The 19,874-nt window shown below is 38.3% G+C and overlaps 1 protein-coding gene across 2 annotated transcripts in view; it reads left to right on the top strand.

The window, feature by feature from the left end:
• Window positions 1-19,874, top strand: part of GLB1 (galactosidase beta 1) — a 66,103-nt gene that overhangs the window by 23,728 nt on the left and 22,501 nt on the right. For both annotated transcript variants that reach the window (XM_019616613.2, XM_010712985.3), the window contains exons 8-15: window positions 606-727; window positions 832-872; window positions 2,129-2,241; window positions 5,253-5,327; window positions 10,159-10,248; window positions 11,866-11,979; window positions 12,806-12,937; window positions 16,343-16,582. In XM_019616613.2, coding sequence (XP_019472158.1) covers window positions 606-727; window positions 832-872; window positions 2,129-2,241; window positions 5,253-5,327; window positions 10,159-10,248; window positions 11,866-11,979; window positions 12,806-12,937; window positions 16,343-16,582 — 927 coding nt within the window. The remainder of the gene's footprint in view (window positions 1-605; window positions 728-831; window positions 873-2,128; window positions 2,242-5,252; window positions 5,328-10,158; window positions 10,249-11,865; window positions 11,980-12,805; window positions 12,938-16,342; window positions 16,583-19,874) is intronic.

Raw genomic sequence — 19,874 nt, 5'->3', positions numbered from 1 at the left:
AACAGTATGATTAGATGCATTAGTCATGTATGTGGGTGGGTGGAAGTTAAAAGCAAAATTAAAAGGGCAGGTTAAATGTTGCTTCCTGTTTTTGGCTACTCTAGAGCTTCTACACAACCTATAATGGGATGTGAGATTACTGGAAGCCATTTTGACAAAGAGAGAAGATCCTTTAAGGGAGCTGTTTCTGTGCTGTAAAATCATTTGGGATGCTACTTGAGTGTTTGGAAGATTTATTTTTCATTGCATCTAATATAATCTACAAACATTGCTCTGCAGAGAGTATATTTGTTCCATCATTTATTTTTATGCCAACTATCTGAAACATTCAGTTTAACAGGTTCTAAGGAAATCTGTGTTCTTTTGTACTTAAGCAATGATTTTCAAAGTGCATGTACAAAATTACTGAAAAAATAGTTTAGTCTCTTTGAGTCACCTACTAAAAAAGACTGATTTAAATGTATACTCTGCTGTATTTATAAAAGTTTAAAAATAGTTAAATTGATTCAAGGTACCTTTTTTTCCTTCTCTCTTACAGCTAGTAACCCAAGTTGTGTTGCATTCCGTTCTTGCGCCCTCTTCATATTTTTCCCTTCTCCTTTCAGGTTAATTCTGAGTTTTATACTGGATGGCTGGATCACTGGGGGCACCGTCACGCTGTTGTACCCTCACAAACTATAGCTAAAACTCTTAATGAAATCCTGGCACGTGGTGCTAATGTTAACCTGTAAGCATTCCTTCAATGAAGGGTTATTTGGGGTGATTCCCCCCCCCCCCATTTCTTCAAAACCTGATTAAAGTGATGGCTTTTTTTGTTTTGATTTGTTTTAGGTACATGTTTATAGGTGGAACTAACTTTGCCTACTGGAATGGTAAGAAATTATTTAAATTAATCTTATGGTAGAGTGGAGCTGCTTATGTGTTAAACAGAATCATAGAATTGCTTGGGTTGAAAAGGTCCACATTGATCATCTATTTTCAACACCCCTGCCATGGGCAGGGTCGCAACCATCAGAGCTACATCCAGCCTGGCCTTGAATGCCTCCAGGGATGGGGCATCCACAACCTCTCTGGACAACTTGTTCCAAGGTGTCACCACCCTCTGTGTGAAAAAAATTCCTCCTAATATCTAACCTAAACCTCCCTGTCTCAGTTTAAAACCATGCCCTTTTGTCCTATCACTATCAGCCCATGTAAACAGCTGTTCCCCCTTCTGCTTTTACACTCCCTTCAAGTATTGGAAGGCCATAATGAGGTCTCCCCGGAGCCTTCTCTTCTCCAAGCTAAACAATCCCAGTTCCCTCAACCTTTCCTTATAGGAGAGGTGCTCCAGCACTCTGATCATCTTAGTGCCCTCCTCTGGACCTGCTCTAAGAGCTCCACATCCTTCTTATGCTGGGGACCTCATGCCTAGACACAGTATTCAGATGGGGCCTCACAAGAGCTGAGTAGAGGGGGACAATCACCTCCCTCTCCCTGCTGGCCACCTCTTTTTTTTAATGTAGCCCAGGATATAGTTGGCCTTCTGGGCTGCAAGTGCACACTGCTGGCTTATGTCCAGCTTCTTGTCCATCAGGACGCCAAGCCCTTCTCCACAGAGCTGCTCTCAGTGAGCTCTTCCCCTAGTTTGCATAAATACCTGGGATTGCCCTGGCCCAAGTGCAACACCTTTGCATTTGGCTTTGTTGAACCTCATTTGGTTCATATGGACCCACTTCTAGTGACGTTCTGTAAAAGTGTAAGCTGTGCCTGCCTTCACATGGCAAAAGATGATTGCATTAGCAGTTCTCTGGCTATTGCCAGCATTTTCTGCTAAACAAATGGTATTTACCTTTGCAAAGGGTACTTTTGCTTTACTCAACACTGTGAAGCAATTGAAACATGAATAAATTTGCTTCTCTTCAGAATATTTCTGAAGACATCACAGCAGTGTGAGCTCAGAAGGATGTTGTTCTCCATAACGAATATATTCTCAGTGCTGAATCCCAAACACCAAAGTCTACATCGAATCTAAAAGTACACAGACTGGCTGTGTTTGGAGAGAAATTCTGAAAGTTGATCCCCTTGGGAAAGAAAAACACAACTCATTCACCGTTTTTATTGATTTTTTCTTCCTGACCTCTTTTAGGTGCTAATATGCCTTATATGTCACAACCCACTAGTTATGACTATGATGCTCCACTAAGTGAAGCAGGGGATCTGACTGAAAAATATTTTGCCTTGAGGGAAGTCATTGGTATGGTGAGTATCCCTAGTACAGTTTAGAATGGTTCTTCGAAATATCCCAGATCTGCAAACTCTCTCGCTCTTGTGTTGGTTACTGTTTTCTGCAGGAAAAAGCAGTGAATTAAAACAAGGTCACTAGGCCAACCCAATCCCTTGTGAAAAGGAGTTTCACCTCTCTGTTTTTTTCTGCTGTTCCAAAGATTCCCTCCTTATTTTCAAAGGAGATACAGTTGCAGGTGTGACACTGAGATGATACACCTCTGCTTTTTTGCTGGGTTTGTTCTCTTTCAGTTGAGGTCAGTAAGCTGAATTGGTTCAGTGTATCAGAGGAGTACTGGCAGGAAGGGGGCAGAGAGACAAAAGAAACATTTGTCCGGAGTAGAAATGGGGGACAAGTGAATAGGAGTTTTCCCTTGCTGCACTGATCAGGCACTCAGTTGGCTCAAGCTGGTCACTTGATGTCAGCCTGATAGCACTGCAGCTCTGTGCTTTGGCTGTCTGTCTCCTGTACTTCATGTTGTTCTTTTGAGTCTTGTAAGTAGGAGCATGATTGCCCATAAGAATGCATCTTGCTTTAGAGATGCCACAAACTGTAGATCATGGGTGGGACCAACTTTGCCTTTGCTATAAAAATGTTTTGAAGTGACTAGGATCTCTACAAACTGAAGTGTGGAGTGAAATATGGAACCTGTATTTGGATTTTGAATAGATTTGCATTGGAGGCCATTCAGGACAAGGCTTAAAGACGAAGTCCCTGGGAATCCCGAAGCTTATATTCTCTTCTCTCTCTATTGCATGTCAAAGCATTCCTATTCATTAGGAGACACTCTTTTGGTTCAGAGTAGGTCTCCTGAAGTTATATTATCTTTAGGGTAAAGCATGCCTTTACCTCCCCACCTGTAGAAGGCCTGGTGTGGAATGTTTTCTTCCATTTCTCCATTATTCCTAAGCTTTGCATTGGTGGGATAATTTTGATAGTCTTTTGAGTCCTTTGTATCTTAGGCCAGATACAGCCTTTTCTCAAGAGAAAAATTCCCAAGCGTCCTGTTTTTGAGTTATTTTCTTCAAGGCAAGATCTCTATCAGAATTGTAAGTAGTGTTCTAGTGCAGTGAGGTAGTCTTGATAAGATCTTCAGTGTAAGTTGTGTTAGGTCATTGTACAGCTTTTTTTGGTGCGGTTTGTTTCTCTCTTCCATATCCATGGGGTCTTGGTGAAGGCTTCCTGTCTCTGCTATGTCTTCTCACTTGTAATAATATGTCTACTCAGTGCGGGTTGAGCTGATGTTGATGAAAGAAAATGAAGTTGATGATAACTGACAACTGCATTCAAAACATTATCTGTGCTACAAGGCTTACTTATTTTAATCTTGAGTCTTACACAGTTGGTTTCAGTTAATAAATGTAATAAAGGGGAAGAGTTTCAGTCAAAAAATTCTTTCAGTTGCTGGCAGTATTTTTGCCATTTGGGCTAAAATTTTCTACTCTTGATTTCTTTTCATCGGCAAGTATAGTTTTTGTTTGATTTTGGTGTGGTGTTGTCATTTTTTTTCTTTGTTTTTAAGACTGTTCTGATTATTCTCTAATACGAAGAGGAAGACGTAATACTGTTACCAGTAATATCAATTAGTTTTAATTAGTTTTTAGTCAAGTTTGACATGGAGATACTAGGAATTATACTGCTATTTGTTTAAAAAGCAATCAGACCAACTAAACAAACAATAGATTGTCTGGGTGCGGAGGAAAGCTTTTGAACATTCGTTTTATGCTGCCTATACCATGTTAAGGCCAACAAATCATGTTTTGTGCAAAACCTTCCAAATTAAAATCAAAATCTCAAAGCAGAATGCCCTCTGAATAAATGAAAGAATAGGTAGGAAAAGTGGACATAAAGCAAGGAACAAATAATGGGAAGAAAGGGAGAGGGAGATGGTATGGGAAGAAGGTAAGAAGGTTGTAGGCTCAGAAAGGAGGGGGGGCTACAGCGTGTGACAGAGTTGTTGTCTAGATTTACCTCTTTTCAAGAGTGTCCAAGAAAATGATAGACCTCTCTCTAGGAATGCTGTGAGTGATTATTGCTTGAGCTGTGGGGCAAGTAAGCAGAAATCACCTCAGAGAGTGCTTCCCTGACAGGTTTCTCTATGATGGATAGGCAGCTGCATAGACCAGGAGCAGAGGGAAGGCACTGAGAGTTACTCATGCATTTATGGAGCTGCTGGGGAGGCTATGGTTTCTGTGGCTGTGGGTCTGCAAGCTTCAGGTCTCCTTGGACTTTTTTTTTTCTTTTTAAATCACTTCCACATTTGTTTCTACGTTAGCTTCCTGCTAATTTAAGCTTTTCTCCAGCCTCCTTTTTTTCTGTGAGCCACTAGGGATTAGAGGATGCCCAGCTGCATAGTAGCAGCTAACAGTTATTTTCCACTGGCTGTGAGGTTTTCACAAGTATTTATAAAAGAAACCTGCCCAGAAGGTAATGGACTAGCAGGCATATGTACACGTGCATGTGGAGTATAACACTGAAAAGAAAATTAAGAGGGTAATAATTTCCATATGGAAGTATTGCTGAAGAAGAGTGGGAGGATCAGATGGAAATACTGCCCTACAGACTTGGAGAAGGGTTAACTCAAGCTCCACTGACCTGTGGATGACTCCAGGGCTGACAGAGATGGTAATGCACGCTATAGCCACAGGAGGGCTCCAAGAACGCTGTGATTATGTGACAGCTTCTTAGTTTGCTGTCTTTTTTATTTGGGGGGTTTTGCTTTTTTATTTTTTATATTGTTACCTCGAGTTAAGTATTTGCAAAAAAACCCAACCCTATATTTACTGCAAGTGATCCAATCAGACTTTTTTTTTTTGTGAAGCCTCCCTATGAAACTGGGTGCCAGTGTAATCCACTAGCACAGTGAGACTGTCTACTTTCAGCTTAAGTTCCAGTTCCATAAGTTGTAAAATGAAAAGCAAGAATTAAGTTAAGACATGTTTGTATTTAAGTTTCATGTATTTTTTTTCCCTCCTTCTCTTCCTAGTATAACCAGTTACCAGAAGGTCTTATCCCTCCAACAACATCCAAATTCGCCTATGGGAATGTTCGCTTGCAGAAGGTAAATTGATATCTGTAATATGCTAAGTGTATCTTTCTGTAATGCTGCCTGTTGGCTTCTTTTTTTTTTTTTTTAATATGTTTGAAAGTGTCACAGCAGTCTCTAGGTATCATACAAAATAGGAGGGAAAACCTCAAAAGCAAATTTTCAGGAAGGGTAGGACAGAGCTTGGGAATTAGAAACCATGCCCTTGCTGGAAAATAATAAATATATGTTATCTCAGTATAAAAAATGATTTTTACTACATGCCATTTGTGCATGAAGTTTTACTGAACTAGAAGTAATACATTCTTAGCACAATAGAGTCTTAGTTGTTTGAGAGCTGCTGTACAAGTAATGTAGCAGGAGAAATGCTAGCATAAGAAATATGATCATCTGATCATATCAAATCACCTCTGATGGTGAAGGAATAGGTGGTATCTATGTATCTTTTAGGTAAATACTTCGAGTACTTGTAAACTTTAAAAATGGAACACTTCTAATGAATTGGAAAGTCTGGTCACTATATTTTCTTGCAAGAACTGTGAAAATCTGTAACTAATGAAAGAAACTTCTTGCTGAAGGAAAAGCAAACAGAACTCAACCTCACTGTATCTTCTTTGGTAACTGACATGTGACTAATCAGCATGTGAGTAGCTGGCACTTGTTCATAGCACCATCCTTCATGGTCAGAGACAGTTTTGTGAAATATGGTTGATAACTTGTTTCCTGCACTGGGTGTAAAATATGGTCTAGGAGATTAAAGAGACAAACAGGTATGAATTTTCTCTATTTAGTCTGCTGCTCACAGTCGAATTGTCTGGAGATGGAAGATTACTCTGATTGCTGTAGTAAATACTCTAATTCATAACAGTTCAGTTTATATTTTGTATGCTTAATTTGGCAGCCGCTGTTCCAATCCACAGTTTATCTGATCTGTTATGCACTGCAGCTGAAGTGTTGGAAAATTTGGTGGTGATAAGGCTTTGCAGGTGTCTTTTAAGTCATCCCACAAGTGGTGGGCAGGAATCAGTTCTTTGTAAAAGTGACACAACTTTTGAATTTGTCACAAATTTATATCATTTTCAGCAATCTCTATGTATCTTCAGACCTTTTAGGTCAGGGTTGCCATATGAGGTTTCACTGAATTGGTTACATTTGGTAGTGACTAATTTTATACTGTTATCTGTACTCCCACCACTTCTGCTGCTATAGTGGGTTGCAGGCACTCAGGAACCTTGCAATCAGATTTTGCATCTGCTCTTTATCATGATTTATGCCTTTCAGATAGGGCAGTTTCATGGGAATTATGAATTTTTTCTGTCTCCAAGAAATGAAAGCTGCAAAGCATCAGGGCCAGAATCCTGTCTTACAGATGCGTAGTCAGGGCAAATGACCAAAGTAGCTCAAGAATCACAGCTTTGACCTGACCATCACACTGGAAACCCTGTTCCTTTACCTTCTACCTCCAACACTTCCTGCTTGTTTGAGGGGGTGTGTTTTATTCTGAACCCAGCAGTTCTAGAAAGCAAGATGGCATTTCTAAACTGTCAGGTGTGAGGTTTCAGTCATTGCCTGTACATATATTGCCATCTGTACTGAAAGCCTCTAGAATTGTTTTCTGGTAAGAAAGTTGTTTTTCCTCTGCAAACTCACTGTTTAACTTCAACTGCTGTTTACTCCTCTGCTTAGTTAAAGTGCAATGCAGAACAAGTCACAAATCACAGAAGGTTGTACTGTTCCTGCCAAAGCTGTCCACTCCTATTGTGACAAAGTTCAGTGCCCCTCGTCTAGAGAAACTTGAATGTATTTGGGTGACTTGTCAGATAGGAAATGTTGAAAATAATGTAACTTTGCTTTGATAATCAAGGAGTTGGACTCAGTGATCCTTGGAGGTTCCCTTCCTACTCAGGATATTTTATGATTCTATAATAGTAGTCTCCCCAGCTGTAGCAATTTGCAGTAACAGTGCTGGAACAGGTACTGTGTGAAAGCTTCGCTGTGCAGTTGGGGTTCAGCAGTTAGTTGTTTATGCCGAGCATCAAATCCGCTGCTATGAACCACTTCTGTGACCTTTCTGCAGAAAGAAAGAGGGAACAGACACCAGAGCATTTTCAGTGGATGCATGGCGTAAAGTACAGAGGCTCATGTAATTTAGAGACCAGGTTACCCTCTAATTTTTACACAAGATGTTCCGGGACAATTCAGTGCTTGATCAGCAGCACATTACCTCTAGTCGAAGTGGATAGGTCTTTGTGCTACTATTACTTCTTAGATGTTTGCAAATAGGTTTCCCTAGCTCAAAGTAACTTGGGAACTCAGCCTAACTGTAAAGAAATAAAACAATACACATCCTCACCCATCCCTCCGCTGCTCCCTTATCAGGCAGGTTTTCATTTTGAGTTACTGAATGATTTTAAAGAATTATTCTGGAGGGAAAAGAAATGGAGGATCTATTAAAAATGGACTTAAGGCTGCTGCCACTGCTATGGAAGAGGACAGAAAAGCAAGCAATGGGGAAATAGCTTGTTGCAGTGCTAGAAGAGAAAAATGTGTTGATGGTAGGGAATGAGGACAGGCAGAGGTTGAAGCACTGGAATAGGCTCCCCAGGGAGCTGGTTGAGTCGCCATCCCTGAGTGTGTTTAAAATCTATTTGGATGTGGTCTCAGGAACATGATTGAGCAGAGGGTTGTTAGAGTTAGGGTAGTATGGTTGAGTTATGGTTGGACTTGATGATCTTGAGGGTCTTTTCCAAATGAGCAATTCTATGATTCTAGGTAGAATAGCAATAGATGGGCTCAAGAACTTTGAGCAAGAAGGCAGAGGTTAAGACCCAGAATGTGGGAAATGTTCTCTGCAGATGCAAATGAAGGTGTCTTTCTGTCCACAGCGTGTCTAGTGGTCTTGAAGGCTGTAGAACAGGTGATAGTTTCGGGTCACCACTGAGGGGGCCCCGAGGAGTGCTTGGTCACAGTGAAATGCCTGCCCCAGCACTGTGGCCTGCAGATTTGTAGATCTTGTAGTTGTGTTTGCTTCTTAGAGCTTAAGAAGAGCTTAAGTAATAGCTATGAATATGGTAGCAGGCAATCTGAGAGGTTTGAGTCAGGGACAGAATTTGGGGTACAAATAGTTTAAGCAGACAGGATGCTGCCAGTAGTTGATACCACTCCTGTTGCAGCTGTTTTCTTTATTTCATGTTTGATCTTTCACTTTGGTTTTGAAAATTTGCTCTGGAGGATCAAAAAGTGTTGCTGTTATGTGTTAGTCATCTGTTGGTTGTTTTTTTCTGTTTGTTTGTTTCTGCACAGATTATTTTTAGAAATTCTTGACCAAGTTCCAAGTTGGTAATTTTTTGAATTTGTTTCTGTTGTGATAACAATTGTCTGCTGAGTAGTAATCAGTGGGAAAGTGCAGCAAAAGCAGACCTTGATTTTTGTTTTGTGCATATCACTTAAGAGTGATAAGCTTAATAAAAGATTGCAAAGAAATGAGTTTATACCAACCTAGTGCATAGGTCAAACACATAACTCACTCACATGTGGAACAGTAGCCCCCTTGATAGTGTAAGCTCAGAAGAACATCAGACAGATACATCTATAGGCTAATTCTTAGTTCATGAAGGTCCAAAGCAGCACTCATTGCCTGTTAGTAGGCTATTCAAGTGACCACATGTGACTTAATACCACTTATGTCCATTTTTAGTTTTATTGTCCACCTGTAGCCTAGGCTGTTAATGCTTGTAGATTTGTTCTTTAGTTCCATAAATCTTTTAGTATTTATTCAGAGATGCTCATTCCTTGCTTCAGAGCTGTTGTACAAGATCCAGTGGTTCAATCTGCCATGGCCTACTGGATCCTGCATTACAATTTGGGGAATTTTACTCTTTGAAAACTGATTGTCATCTTAAGTGAAATGTTTAAGGTGAAAATGTAGGAGAAAGCTACTTCCACGAGAAATTTGGAAGCCATCATTTGACAGACAGCCTTTTGCCTCGATAAAGGTGTTTAGCTGTGGACTATTGAGGAAGACCCAACCTTCAGGTAGTGAAGGTGTTGCCCTTTGTGTGCTTATGGTCTCCTCTTGCTCTCTTGTTCCTAGTTAGAGCTAAGTTCATTTAGATCTATCTCTACATACTGAAGAAGTATTTACAGATGCATAGATGATTCATGATTACTTCTGTCACATATAGAAGGATTTTAAACCAAACAGTGTATATTGCTATATATTTTATTATTTCAGTAGTTTTCTTTATGTATACTGTGCAAAAATTTAATATCTCCATTATTTCGTTAGCCTAAGAAATTTGTATTGCTATGGATGCATGTAGAGAAAGGTTTTGTTTTGTTTTTTTCTTTATTGTAAATGCCTGATTTATTTATTTATTTATTTATTACTGTTCTTTTTGGTGAGTATTTGAAAGCAAATCTGCATTTGGAAAGTACTGGGATCCCTTGTATATAATTACTGTAACAGAGATTGTACTTCTAGTGAAACAGACTGAGATCTTACATGAACAGTATAAATGCTTTTGACTTTTTGAGCTTGTTAAATATTAAGCATATAGGTACATCTTGAGTAACATCACATTCATGTTTGATTTTCAGATAGGATTGTGGATGAGCAGAAAACTTGTATGAGCACAAATTTAAGTTGCAGATGGCAATAAAAGGCAATTTAATTGTACATATATACCTTCCTTAATCAGCAAGGTAGTTAAGCAAGACTAGCCTGTACTTTTTTGCTGGTCTTATTAAGATCAGTCCACCTATTTATATGTAACACTAAGTTACAGCCTTAAAGTTTCTAAAACCAACATTTAGACTGAATTTTACTGCTTTTTCTATGCTGCAGGTGGGCACTGTGGTGGAGGTTCTTGATCGACTGTCACCTTCTGGACCAGTGAAAAGCACTTACCCATTAACCTTTGTTCAGCTCAAGCAGGTAAGGATTCCTCTGTTAGGCATTTTGCAGTTATTTTGCCAAGTTTATTTGAATATCCCTCCATTGTATGACTGCTCTTATGTCCATTGTATTACACCTTATTTCAGCACAGGAAGTAGTAGTGCTGGAAAGGATTTCTTGGATATGAGACCTTTCCATATTTGACAGTCCTACTGTTTTGCACTCAAGATTTTCTCTTTTCGTGAGTGTAGATATATGCTATATATATTTGTTTCTTCACCTGCTGTCAGAGTGAAAGCAGTGGATGAAACATTGCTTTTTCATGAAGGTCAGGGACTCTGGAGTTGGGGAATGTAATCCATTTGACACTTTTTATGAGCCTTCTACCTATTTTTTTGTCCTTTTCTTTTACCAAATGCTGGTTCAAGAGAAGATATGGTGAAAGAGAAATGTCTTGTGTTACAACTCAGTGCCTAGGGCATTCACCTCACTGGCTGATAAGAAAAATGCATAGCTTTGTGTTTTGCTATAGCTTCTGCTGACTCCCACTCTCCCCTCTGTTATTTTTCTCTGTCTCTCTGCATCAGTCTCCCCGTCAATTGTGGTGACTTCCATATCTTCCCCCACAGTGGAAGATCTTTCTCTTGCTGCTGAGTGATGATGTATTTCCATTAACGCTATATGGCTCCCTTCTGTGCTGTGTTTAACAGAGACTGGAACATGGGTGCCTGTCAGATGCATTTCAGCAGGTGCCTGGGATATTTTCTAAGGCATTAATCAAGTAAGGATTGAAAGTTCAAACCTTTTCTTTCCAAGACATTAATAGAGAGGTGCTAGAGAAGCTACACTAAGTAGTACATTGTAGTAGAATGTATTATCTAGTTGGCCTTTATTTCATCCTCTGTCCTTCCCACCTTTGAACTCTGTTTAGGAAAGCTTCTGAGAGTGCATTCAGTCAAGCTGCATAATATTTTTCCCACATTTACTTTTCATTTTTCTGGGCACCCTGTTAAATTACAAATGTAAGGTAAATGTCATAATGATAGCGGACTGGAAATGTTTACTCTCCCTTCTTCCTGCCATCTTCTAATCTAAATCTTGAAGATAAATGGTTTTGTGGCTGCTGACAATACACTTTTTTTTCTGGTTTTAATTTGTGTTTCACTTTGTGATGAGAAAAAAGTTCAAATGACTATGACTTCGTTTATTTACTGCTGGAGAACTTAGTGAAAAATATTCTGAAATGTTTGTAAAATAGATAATATTGACCTGATGGATGTGTTGGTTGACAAAGTACTCTTTGTTATATGAAGTCAGTTATGAAAAGACTTCTCATCTATTTTTAATTGATCATAATGAAGAAATCACACTGTTAGTCATTAATGGTTTGGTTTTATTGAGGAAATAGATTTGTAGCCCAGACTTTTGTCTTTTATAGTTATGTAAATTTACTGATGAACAATTCAAAATGGAAACTGGAATTTACACACATCACTTAAGTCAAAGTAAACTCTAATCTGAAGATGGTAGATGCTTTCTGAAGCAAATGAAAGTTTTGTTTGTGTGAGTATATTTTACTGCATGACCACAATTGAAGCTACAGAATAATTTGGTTGATTAATCTGGGAATTCTTTTCTTTCCCTTTCTTTTCTTAGTATTTTGGATTTGTACTGTACAGAACGAAGCTTCCGAAAAACTGCACAGAGCCAACACAGCTGAGTTCACCTTTAAATGGAGTCCATGATCGTGCCTATGTCTCTGTGGATGGGGTAAACATTGTTTGCTGGTCTCCATTAACTATTATGAGTGGCCTTCATGAAAGATATGAACACAATCTGCTTTTTGTCTCCTTTCTTCAACTTACCAAAACAACTTTATCAAATAATATCATTTAATAAGATGAAGAAAGTATATAGTTGATTTGTACTAAACGTTTGGAGTAATGTTTCAGAAATTACAAAACATTATTTCCATTTTTGAAGTACTTGAATGTTGATACACGTTCATAACATCAGTGAAAAATAAGGAAAAATTACTGCTTACTTGAAGTTTTTTGATATGTGTACATACTCACACACATACGTATATGCACACTTAGATTTGATGGCTGGCTGCAGTGTGTTCACTGATGTTGCCATGTCAAGTTCTTCTTTCCTGACGTGAGAATAGGAATGAATAAGGCTAAATATTGATGTAAACTTAACGGGGGCATGAATCATCTCTTAATCTCTGTCACTTACATTAGTAACTGAAAAAATGTTGTTTTGTGAATCAAGTGCAACAAAAGCCACTAGAATTTGAAAATTGATTTAGTGGAATTAAACTACTGAAAGAGATGACTTCAGCTGGGTGAATGTGACCAGTGCGACTTGTACTGAAATGTGAATACTGACATACCAGGTTTTGGAGTGTTTGTGGGTGTGTGTGCTGGTGTGTAAAAGGAGGAAAGGTAAAGATAAAATATATATATTTTAACATTCATTTGTTTCTTACCTTCACCGCTTTCTTTTATTCATGTAAATTGAAGAGAGAGATGGTAGAGGGTTTTTTTGTTCAGTGATTATTGTTTTCTTCTTTTTGGTGTAATTCATATAGGTTCAGCAAGGAATCCTTGAAAGGGACAAGTCATTAGTGATAAATATAACTGGGAATGCTGGAGCAAATCTGGACATCTTAGTAGAGAATATGGGCCGAGTCAATTTTGGAAGATTCAATAACGATTTCAAGGTAAGGAGGAATTTCAAGATGTGCAAAACTGTTTGGATAAACTCAAAAATAAGTTGGAAATCTGTCTAGTCTTGGTCATGCTTAGCAGCTTGTGAATCCTGAGGTTGTATTTCTGTGTGTATTTATGTGTGTACACACATACTTTTGTGTATCTTTTTGTGTCCCATTTCATTTGTCAGTAGTGTACTCCTGCAACATTTTCAGTGCAGTGATGTGAGGCTGTCTTGCAAGTACTTCACCATGCCGCATTGCCAGTTCATGTTTGGACTGATCTTATAGAGGTAAACTTCAGAAAGCTTAAAAACACTCTCAGAGCCATGCTATGCTTTGGAAGTGTCACCTCTTGCCATTAGCAGCAATGCCACAAAAGAAACACTGAGAAAGGCAGGGGATAAAAAGGAAAGTTATCTGGTTTTAGACTTAAGGGGGTTCCCAGTGCTGAGTGACATTTTCTAACGGAAGGGAGAGAAGTGTTAAAAAGGTCAGTCTGATGTGTTTCTGCAGTGTTCACGGCATGCTATTTTATTTTCTTTTTCAGTTTTTGATGTTAGTAGATTACAAATAGTATCAGGGTAATGACAGAAAGCTATACAGTTAAGTTGAGATTTGCAGGCCCTAAATTGCACAAATCTATGGTAAATTGCCATTAGATTTGGCCTAAATTGATTTGGCAGTGTTCTTTCAGAATGTTGGTCAAATGTTTGACCGTACAGATTAATAATTGTCTGGTGACTGTGGTTCCCTTTTGTACTGCAGGTGACAACAATTGGTGGAAGCCCATGTTTCCTCTCAGTCTAAATTCTGTCTGTGAGCAGAACTGAGACTTATCCAAAGTGTATCTTGGTTAGATTGGATGCAACAGCAGGAGAAAGGCAAATGTCTTCATTCCCATGACGTATGCTGAACTGTGCCATTGAGTTATTAACCAAAGGCACGTATGCTGTGAGAAAGCAGGAAGAGTGTATAAATCTTACCTTATTCAGATTGAGTTTGAGCCTATTACAAAATCCAGTTTAATAGTAAAACATAGATTGGGAAGAGTATTGTGAGATCACCAGCAGGCAGAATCACCTATTCTTACACGTGTGTTTTGCTGCTGTGAGGAGGATGGGCATCTTTGCATTGATAAAGAAGTATCTGTTGTTTATGGGTGAGCAGCACAGAAGGTTTGATTTAAAGGTGACTAGTTGACTGGTTATCTTATCAAGTGTGTTGTGATGTGAATTTGTAGGTCTATCTCCAGTTATTCCAAGATTCTAGTCAAGGCAAAGCAACTTAGATTTTAGGATCTATTAAAGTCTCTGAATTAAAGTATCAGTATTGGAGTGTTTTCTGTGCTTGTGACATACAATTTCAGAGGGTAGAATTAGTGCTTAATTAGACTGTCATTTCAAAGCTCCTTACTTTTTTTCTGAGTGGCAAGAGAGTAGGTAATTCCCCAGTGTTCTGCTTTCATATAGAGGCAGCAGAAATGTTGTCTTGATTTATTTAGTAACAGACCAGGTGATAAGGAAATTTACGTACTTGTTGCTAACCTACAGTAATATAATAAAGTGTTAGAGACAGGAGTAGGGAGGTGCTCAGTGCTGCTGTGGTTAAGCTGAAATTCACACTTATACCAGGGTTTCAGCTTTCCAGAGATAAAGTGAAAGCGAATATAGTAGATGTCCACTGTAAAAACAAACCTCTAAAAGCACAGTCCTTTCACACAGAAGGAGGAGACATTGTCCATGTAGCTTTGGAAAACATGTATTGCTTGTTCCCATAGGTCCCTTCACAAAGAATTCCTTAAAGGAGATATTCATTGTGTTGATTTTTGAAAATGGGGAATAATTTTGCCTTGTTTTTAGATGTTCTATGGCTTCAAAAATAACATTAGGGGAAGAGATTTCCATCTTGTTAAGCCTTGGACTTTTAAGACAATAGGGTAGCTTTTCTGAGTTTTGTTCAGCTGCTTTTTCTCACTTTTTTTGAGTTTGAAGTGGAACCTGGCATCTATCTTTTGGGAAAGAATCTTAAGCAGATATTGGTTTTAAAACATCTGCTGGTCGAGGCCTTGTTGTTGAAGGAAATGTAGGAAGGAAGAGCGTGCTTTCTAGATATATATATTTTTTTTTTCCCCACACTCACTGCCATTTACATCTTTATTTTACTTGGAAAATTCATGTCCCTATCTGATCTCTTGCGTGTGCATTCTTATGCTGACGAAAGAAAGAGTGCTTTTAGGCACTTCAACTCATTTGAAAACCACACCATTCTTAACACTTAAAGGTAGGTGAGAGACAGGTTAGGAAGTTTTGGCTAAAGCTTTGTTGCTTTGTTACTCCAAGTGATTGCCAGACAAAGTCTAGGTTGTAGAGAAGAATTCTGCCACTTAAAAGTACAGATACTTTATTTTCATGTAAGAAAAAGAAGTTCCTGTTCTGCTTATACTGATCACTAGGCTTGTGATGTCAGTGCAATGTTTATTAGACATCAGAAAGACACGCTATGTATTGTCAGCCCTCCATGATAACAGAAAATGTGTTTTTGTTTATGCCTTTATTCGTAAAACTTTTTGTTCCTGTTCATCTTGCAGTGCTTGCAACAGAACTTCAGTTGTACTGAAAAACAGCTTCTATACAGGGTCTGTTCAGGAGATTATATGGATGTAGCAGAATTGGCTTAAAATTAATTCCTCATTTTGCAGTGAAACTCAGCTTTAGAGATCATTAATGTAACACAGTGTGTTCAGGAGAAACGTAACGTTCCTTTCACTCCTCTTAAATCGTGACTTTGCCTTGCCTTTTGCATTCTTTGTGTGACTACCCTGGTTGTGCTTCAAGAGTGCACAGAGTTCCATGGAAACGAAAACAGGTTCTATGTGGGCTTGAAGCTGACTGTAAACGTGAAGTATTTCACTGAATCGGGGTCATGAAGCATGTGCATTGATTTTGTGATACTGCATGCTAGCTGTAAAAGGCTTGTAGGAAGTAAATACTGCTTTCTCTGCCATTGTGCAGGTTAATATCTTGAGTTAGTGACTCAGTGTTACCAAATCTTGAGATGCTATCTCAAAACTTAAGCTACATGACCCTTTTTCTGCTTTTTATTAAGTCCTGTGCTATTGAATCATGTTCATATTAAATAAAAGTAGACATTTTCAGTTAACGGAAAAAAAGAAAAGGTTGAAAAAGAGACCTTGGTATCAGAGAAAGCGCAAAACTTTGTAAAAGGAACATCACTTTCACAGAGAATAAATTAAACCCTTTATTCTTAAGCGGGACTTATAACTTGTTGAAGCCCAGGTACTTGTCTTTCCATCTTTGATTCAGAAAAGTTTTTATTCCTTGTTTATAATTGCATCTGAATAACTTCAGTAACATGAAGCTAATTATGTTGTCTTTTTTTTTTTCCTCCTCCTAGGGTCTGGTTTCAAATTTAACTCTTGGTCAAGATATACTTGTTGAATGGGAAATGTATCCCCTAAATATAGACGGAGCAGTGAACCATTTCATTCATGGCTACCCTGGCCAACCAAAGAGATCTGGTGGCAATCCACCCAGTTACGAAGCACCTGCCTTCTACACTGGTACACTTTCAATTCCTGGAGGGATTCCAGACTTGCCTCAAGACACCTATGTTAAATTTCCTGAGTGGACAAAGGTACAACTTCTGTTGTTAAAACTTGAAGTCTACTCAGCTACTAAAACCTCTATGGAAGGTCAAAGTCCACCCTTCTGTGGCTTGGTAGGAGTATGTTGTGGTGTGACATATCAAATATATTTGAATTACTAGAAGTGGATTCCTTGGTTCAAGTGAATCTGTAGGTAAACCACTAAGAGGGTGGAAACATACTCAAAAAGGTACATAGTACTGGTCTAGGAAAGGGTGAATAAAAAAAACAACAACCAAGAGCAAGAAAGCTGAACTGACAGACTACTTAGAAATGCTGCGTTTAGTAGTTGTGGGTTGATTTTGTTTGTCTTGTGTCAGTGTGGAACAGAAACAGCTTTTTGGAATGAGGGAGTGTGTATGTGCCTTGAGATAAAACTTTTTTTTTTTTCTGGAGAAAGTAAGATGGTAGAGGATACTTCTCTGATTATGTTGCTTAATTAAAAGTAATTATAATATATTTGTGGAGCTGTATGAGAAACTATGGATCTGTTACAAAGTGTAGAGGGAGTTGGGCACTGCTAGTAGAGTGTCTGTCAGTATGGATCCAGGCAGGCAGTAACACTGTCTTCTGGTGCTTACCTGTGGCTGGACTGAATGGGTCAGAAAGCAATGCCACAAGAATCCTGTGAGCAGGAGTCCATTAATAGGAACTTCTGACAGGGTTGGAGTATAGCTAGAACAGAAAAGCGTATGTTTTCAGGGTGCCATGTTTGAGACATGGGTGAGGACCTTTTCATGTTGCTGATGGGAAACACAGAAGGCAAGAATGTGTGAACTGAAACATCGCTCCCTTTGGAGGCCTCAGGAATTAACTCGAGACATCAGAGTGATGGAGTTAGGTAGCAAAGTTATTCCTTTCTGAAAAACGTTTACTTATTGCTATTAAAGCAGAGTAGGAGAAGTTGCTGGTGATCTGCGTACAGCATTTTAGTGGTTAACAAACTTTCCAGTATGCAGAAGACTGATTCATTGCAGGCTTTTTGTGCTGCCTGCACTGAGCTTGGATGAGGAAGTCTGTCCCTGTTTCTGTACATGTACATATCTTGCACAATCACAGAATAAAATAAAAATAGTTATTTGCCCCAGAGCTGGAATCTGGGACTTTTGCAATAAATTCTGTGCTGTAATGAATCACAAACCATTTTCCTATCTTTGAAAAGGCAAATGTGTCCAGGAATTCTTACGTGTCAGTGGGAATCTTTCCATCTGATCTATTGAACGTAAACTTCTGCTTCATGTAGTTGGTATACCCTGTGAAGAGGTCAAAAAGAAGAGATGCCAGACAAAATGTAAATTTGGTTATTGGATGGATTCTAAAAGCTTTGTATGGATTAGACTAAAATTTTAAATAAGATACCCAGGAGTAATAAGATTGAGGTTAAAGGTTGAGTTTGGGGAAGAGAAAGACAGAATCTTGGACTTGCAGGTAACTACCAATGAGCAAATACCTATTAAGGCAGAGGGCTGTAAGAGATTAAATTCCACTCAAGTCCTGCTTAATTCCTTGAGTAACACTGCTAATAAATTGCTGATGGCAAGGTAGGGAGAGGAACTCTTAGTAGGATCAAAAAACCCAAGTGTTTGTACTTCAAAATCCACACAAACAATGCTTGTTAAGAAAACATGCAGTTCTTAGTAGTATCCTACTTTTGCATATTAAGACAAGGAATATGACATGCTGGATAACCCAGAAGGATGCAGCATTAACAGTCATGACCTGTGTTGTAGCTCACCCGCCTTTTGGTGTTTTTTAAAACCTTTCTCTTAACAAAACTTCCTCAATTCTCACTTCAGGAAGGATGGTGTTCTAATGGGGCATGTTACTGGATATATGGTTAGATTTGTCAGATTATTGTTAGTTTTTTAATCTGAATAAAAAGAGGATTTGCAGTTATGACTGTTCTTCATTTCTGTGGTATCATGGGTTGTAGTTGCTGACCCTGATAGAGGAAATCTTATTTCTGAAGATAGACATCCACTCCTTGTCTGTGCTGTTCTTGTTTTAAATGTCAGTTTGGAAACGAGAAATGAAGTTCATGGTTTTACTGGAAAAATAAAGGTGAAGATCAGAAACCAAGACCTGTATGAGTATACCTGCTGCATAGAAGTCTAATGCAGCTGATTCCTACACTAAACTCCTACTTCCCAGAGGGTCACAGTCACCCTGTCTATTAGTTAGTCTACTGTGTAGTAAGTGCATTTGCAAATTCATTTTGTGTGTTGGGTGAGTAGCTTGTATTAATGTCACGTTTTATGATAAAACTAGTATAGAAGTAAAGTAGTAAGCTTGATTTTTTTATTTTTATTTTTAAAAAAAGCTTCCCTTATCCTAAAGGACAAGATGTATTATTTTTGATGTATTAAAATACATCAAAAGCAAGCAATGAACCAAGATCAACTTGATTTAAATTTGAAAAAAGGTTTGAGATCAAAGTTTATTAACCTCTTGGCATGTAAGATTTAGGATCTTAAACTGTGGTAGTGGATACAGAGATAAAATAATTCATCTGCACTGACAAATATACCAGCTCCTTAAAAATGTATCTTGCAAGTTCCATAAAAGCTGTTTCAATAAATACTAGAAAAAAGAAAGCAGAAGAAAAATGCCTCCCAAACACCTGGAACATTAAGATTCAGTATAGTACATTTGTGCTTCTGTAATTTTTTATTATCTGAATTTTAGCAATCCTAGATTCAGGTTATTTTGTAATTTTTATCAATGTACATCAATGCCATGACTGCATTTCCCCTGCATTCAGATTACTGAAGTCTAAAGCAAGAAGGAAAACACAGATTAAATTATCTATTCCCATCCTATTCCTTGGCTGCTGAACTCTTTGTAAATTGTCTGACACATGATGAAAAGGACACTTAAGAAGAATAAAAGCAGATGGTTTGTCCAGATCAGCTTATATCTTTTCTAATGATCAATGCAATTCACCTCAGGAATTCATTTGCAGTTTTACTGAACATTTAGCATCTCTTCAATTTCAAAACCTCTGGAAAAACCTCTATTTGTTTCACTGCAGTGTGTGCACTTTCTGGTGTATAAAAGACTGTTTTCATTTTTACATTATTTTCTTGTTTTCCATTTTTTATTTGGGATGTTTGTGACGTTAGTATTTTAAACTGTTAGGGCCACTTCTATTATAAAAAGTGATTTAAAGAGTTTGTATGCTGAATTAACCACAATGTCACTGAATTTACATTAATGCTAGCAAAACCTAAAAAATTTTGTTTCAACCAATGTAAAATACAGTACCTTTGTACTGTCATTTCA

Source organism: Meleagris gallopavo, chromosome 6 (assembly GCF_000146605.3).
Source record: "Meleagris gallopavo isolate NT-WF06-2002-E0010 breed Aviagen turkey brand Nicholas breeding stock chromosome 6, Turkey_5.1, whole genome shotgun sequence".
Classification (NCBI taxonomy): domain Eukaryota; kingdom Metazoa; phylum Chordata; class Aves; order Galliformes; family Phasianidae; genus Meleagris; species Meleagris gallopavo.
This window is presented reverse-complemented; position numbering and strand designations above follow the sequence as displayed.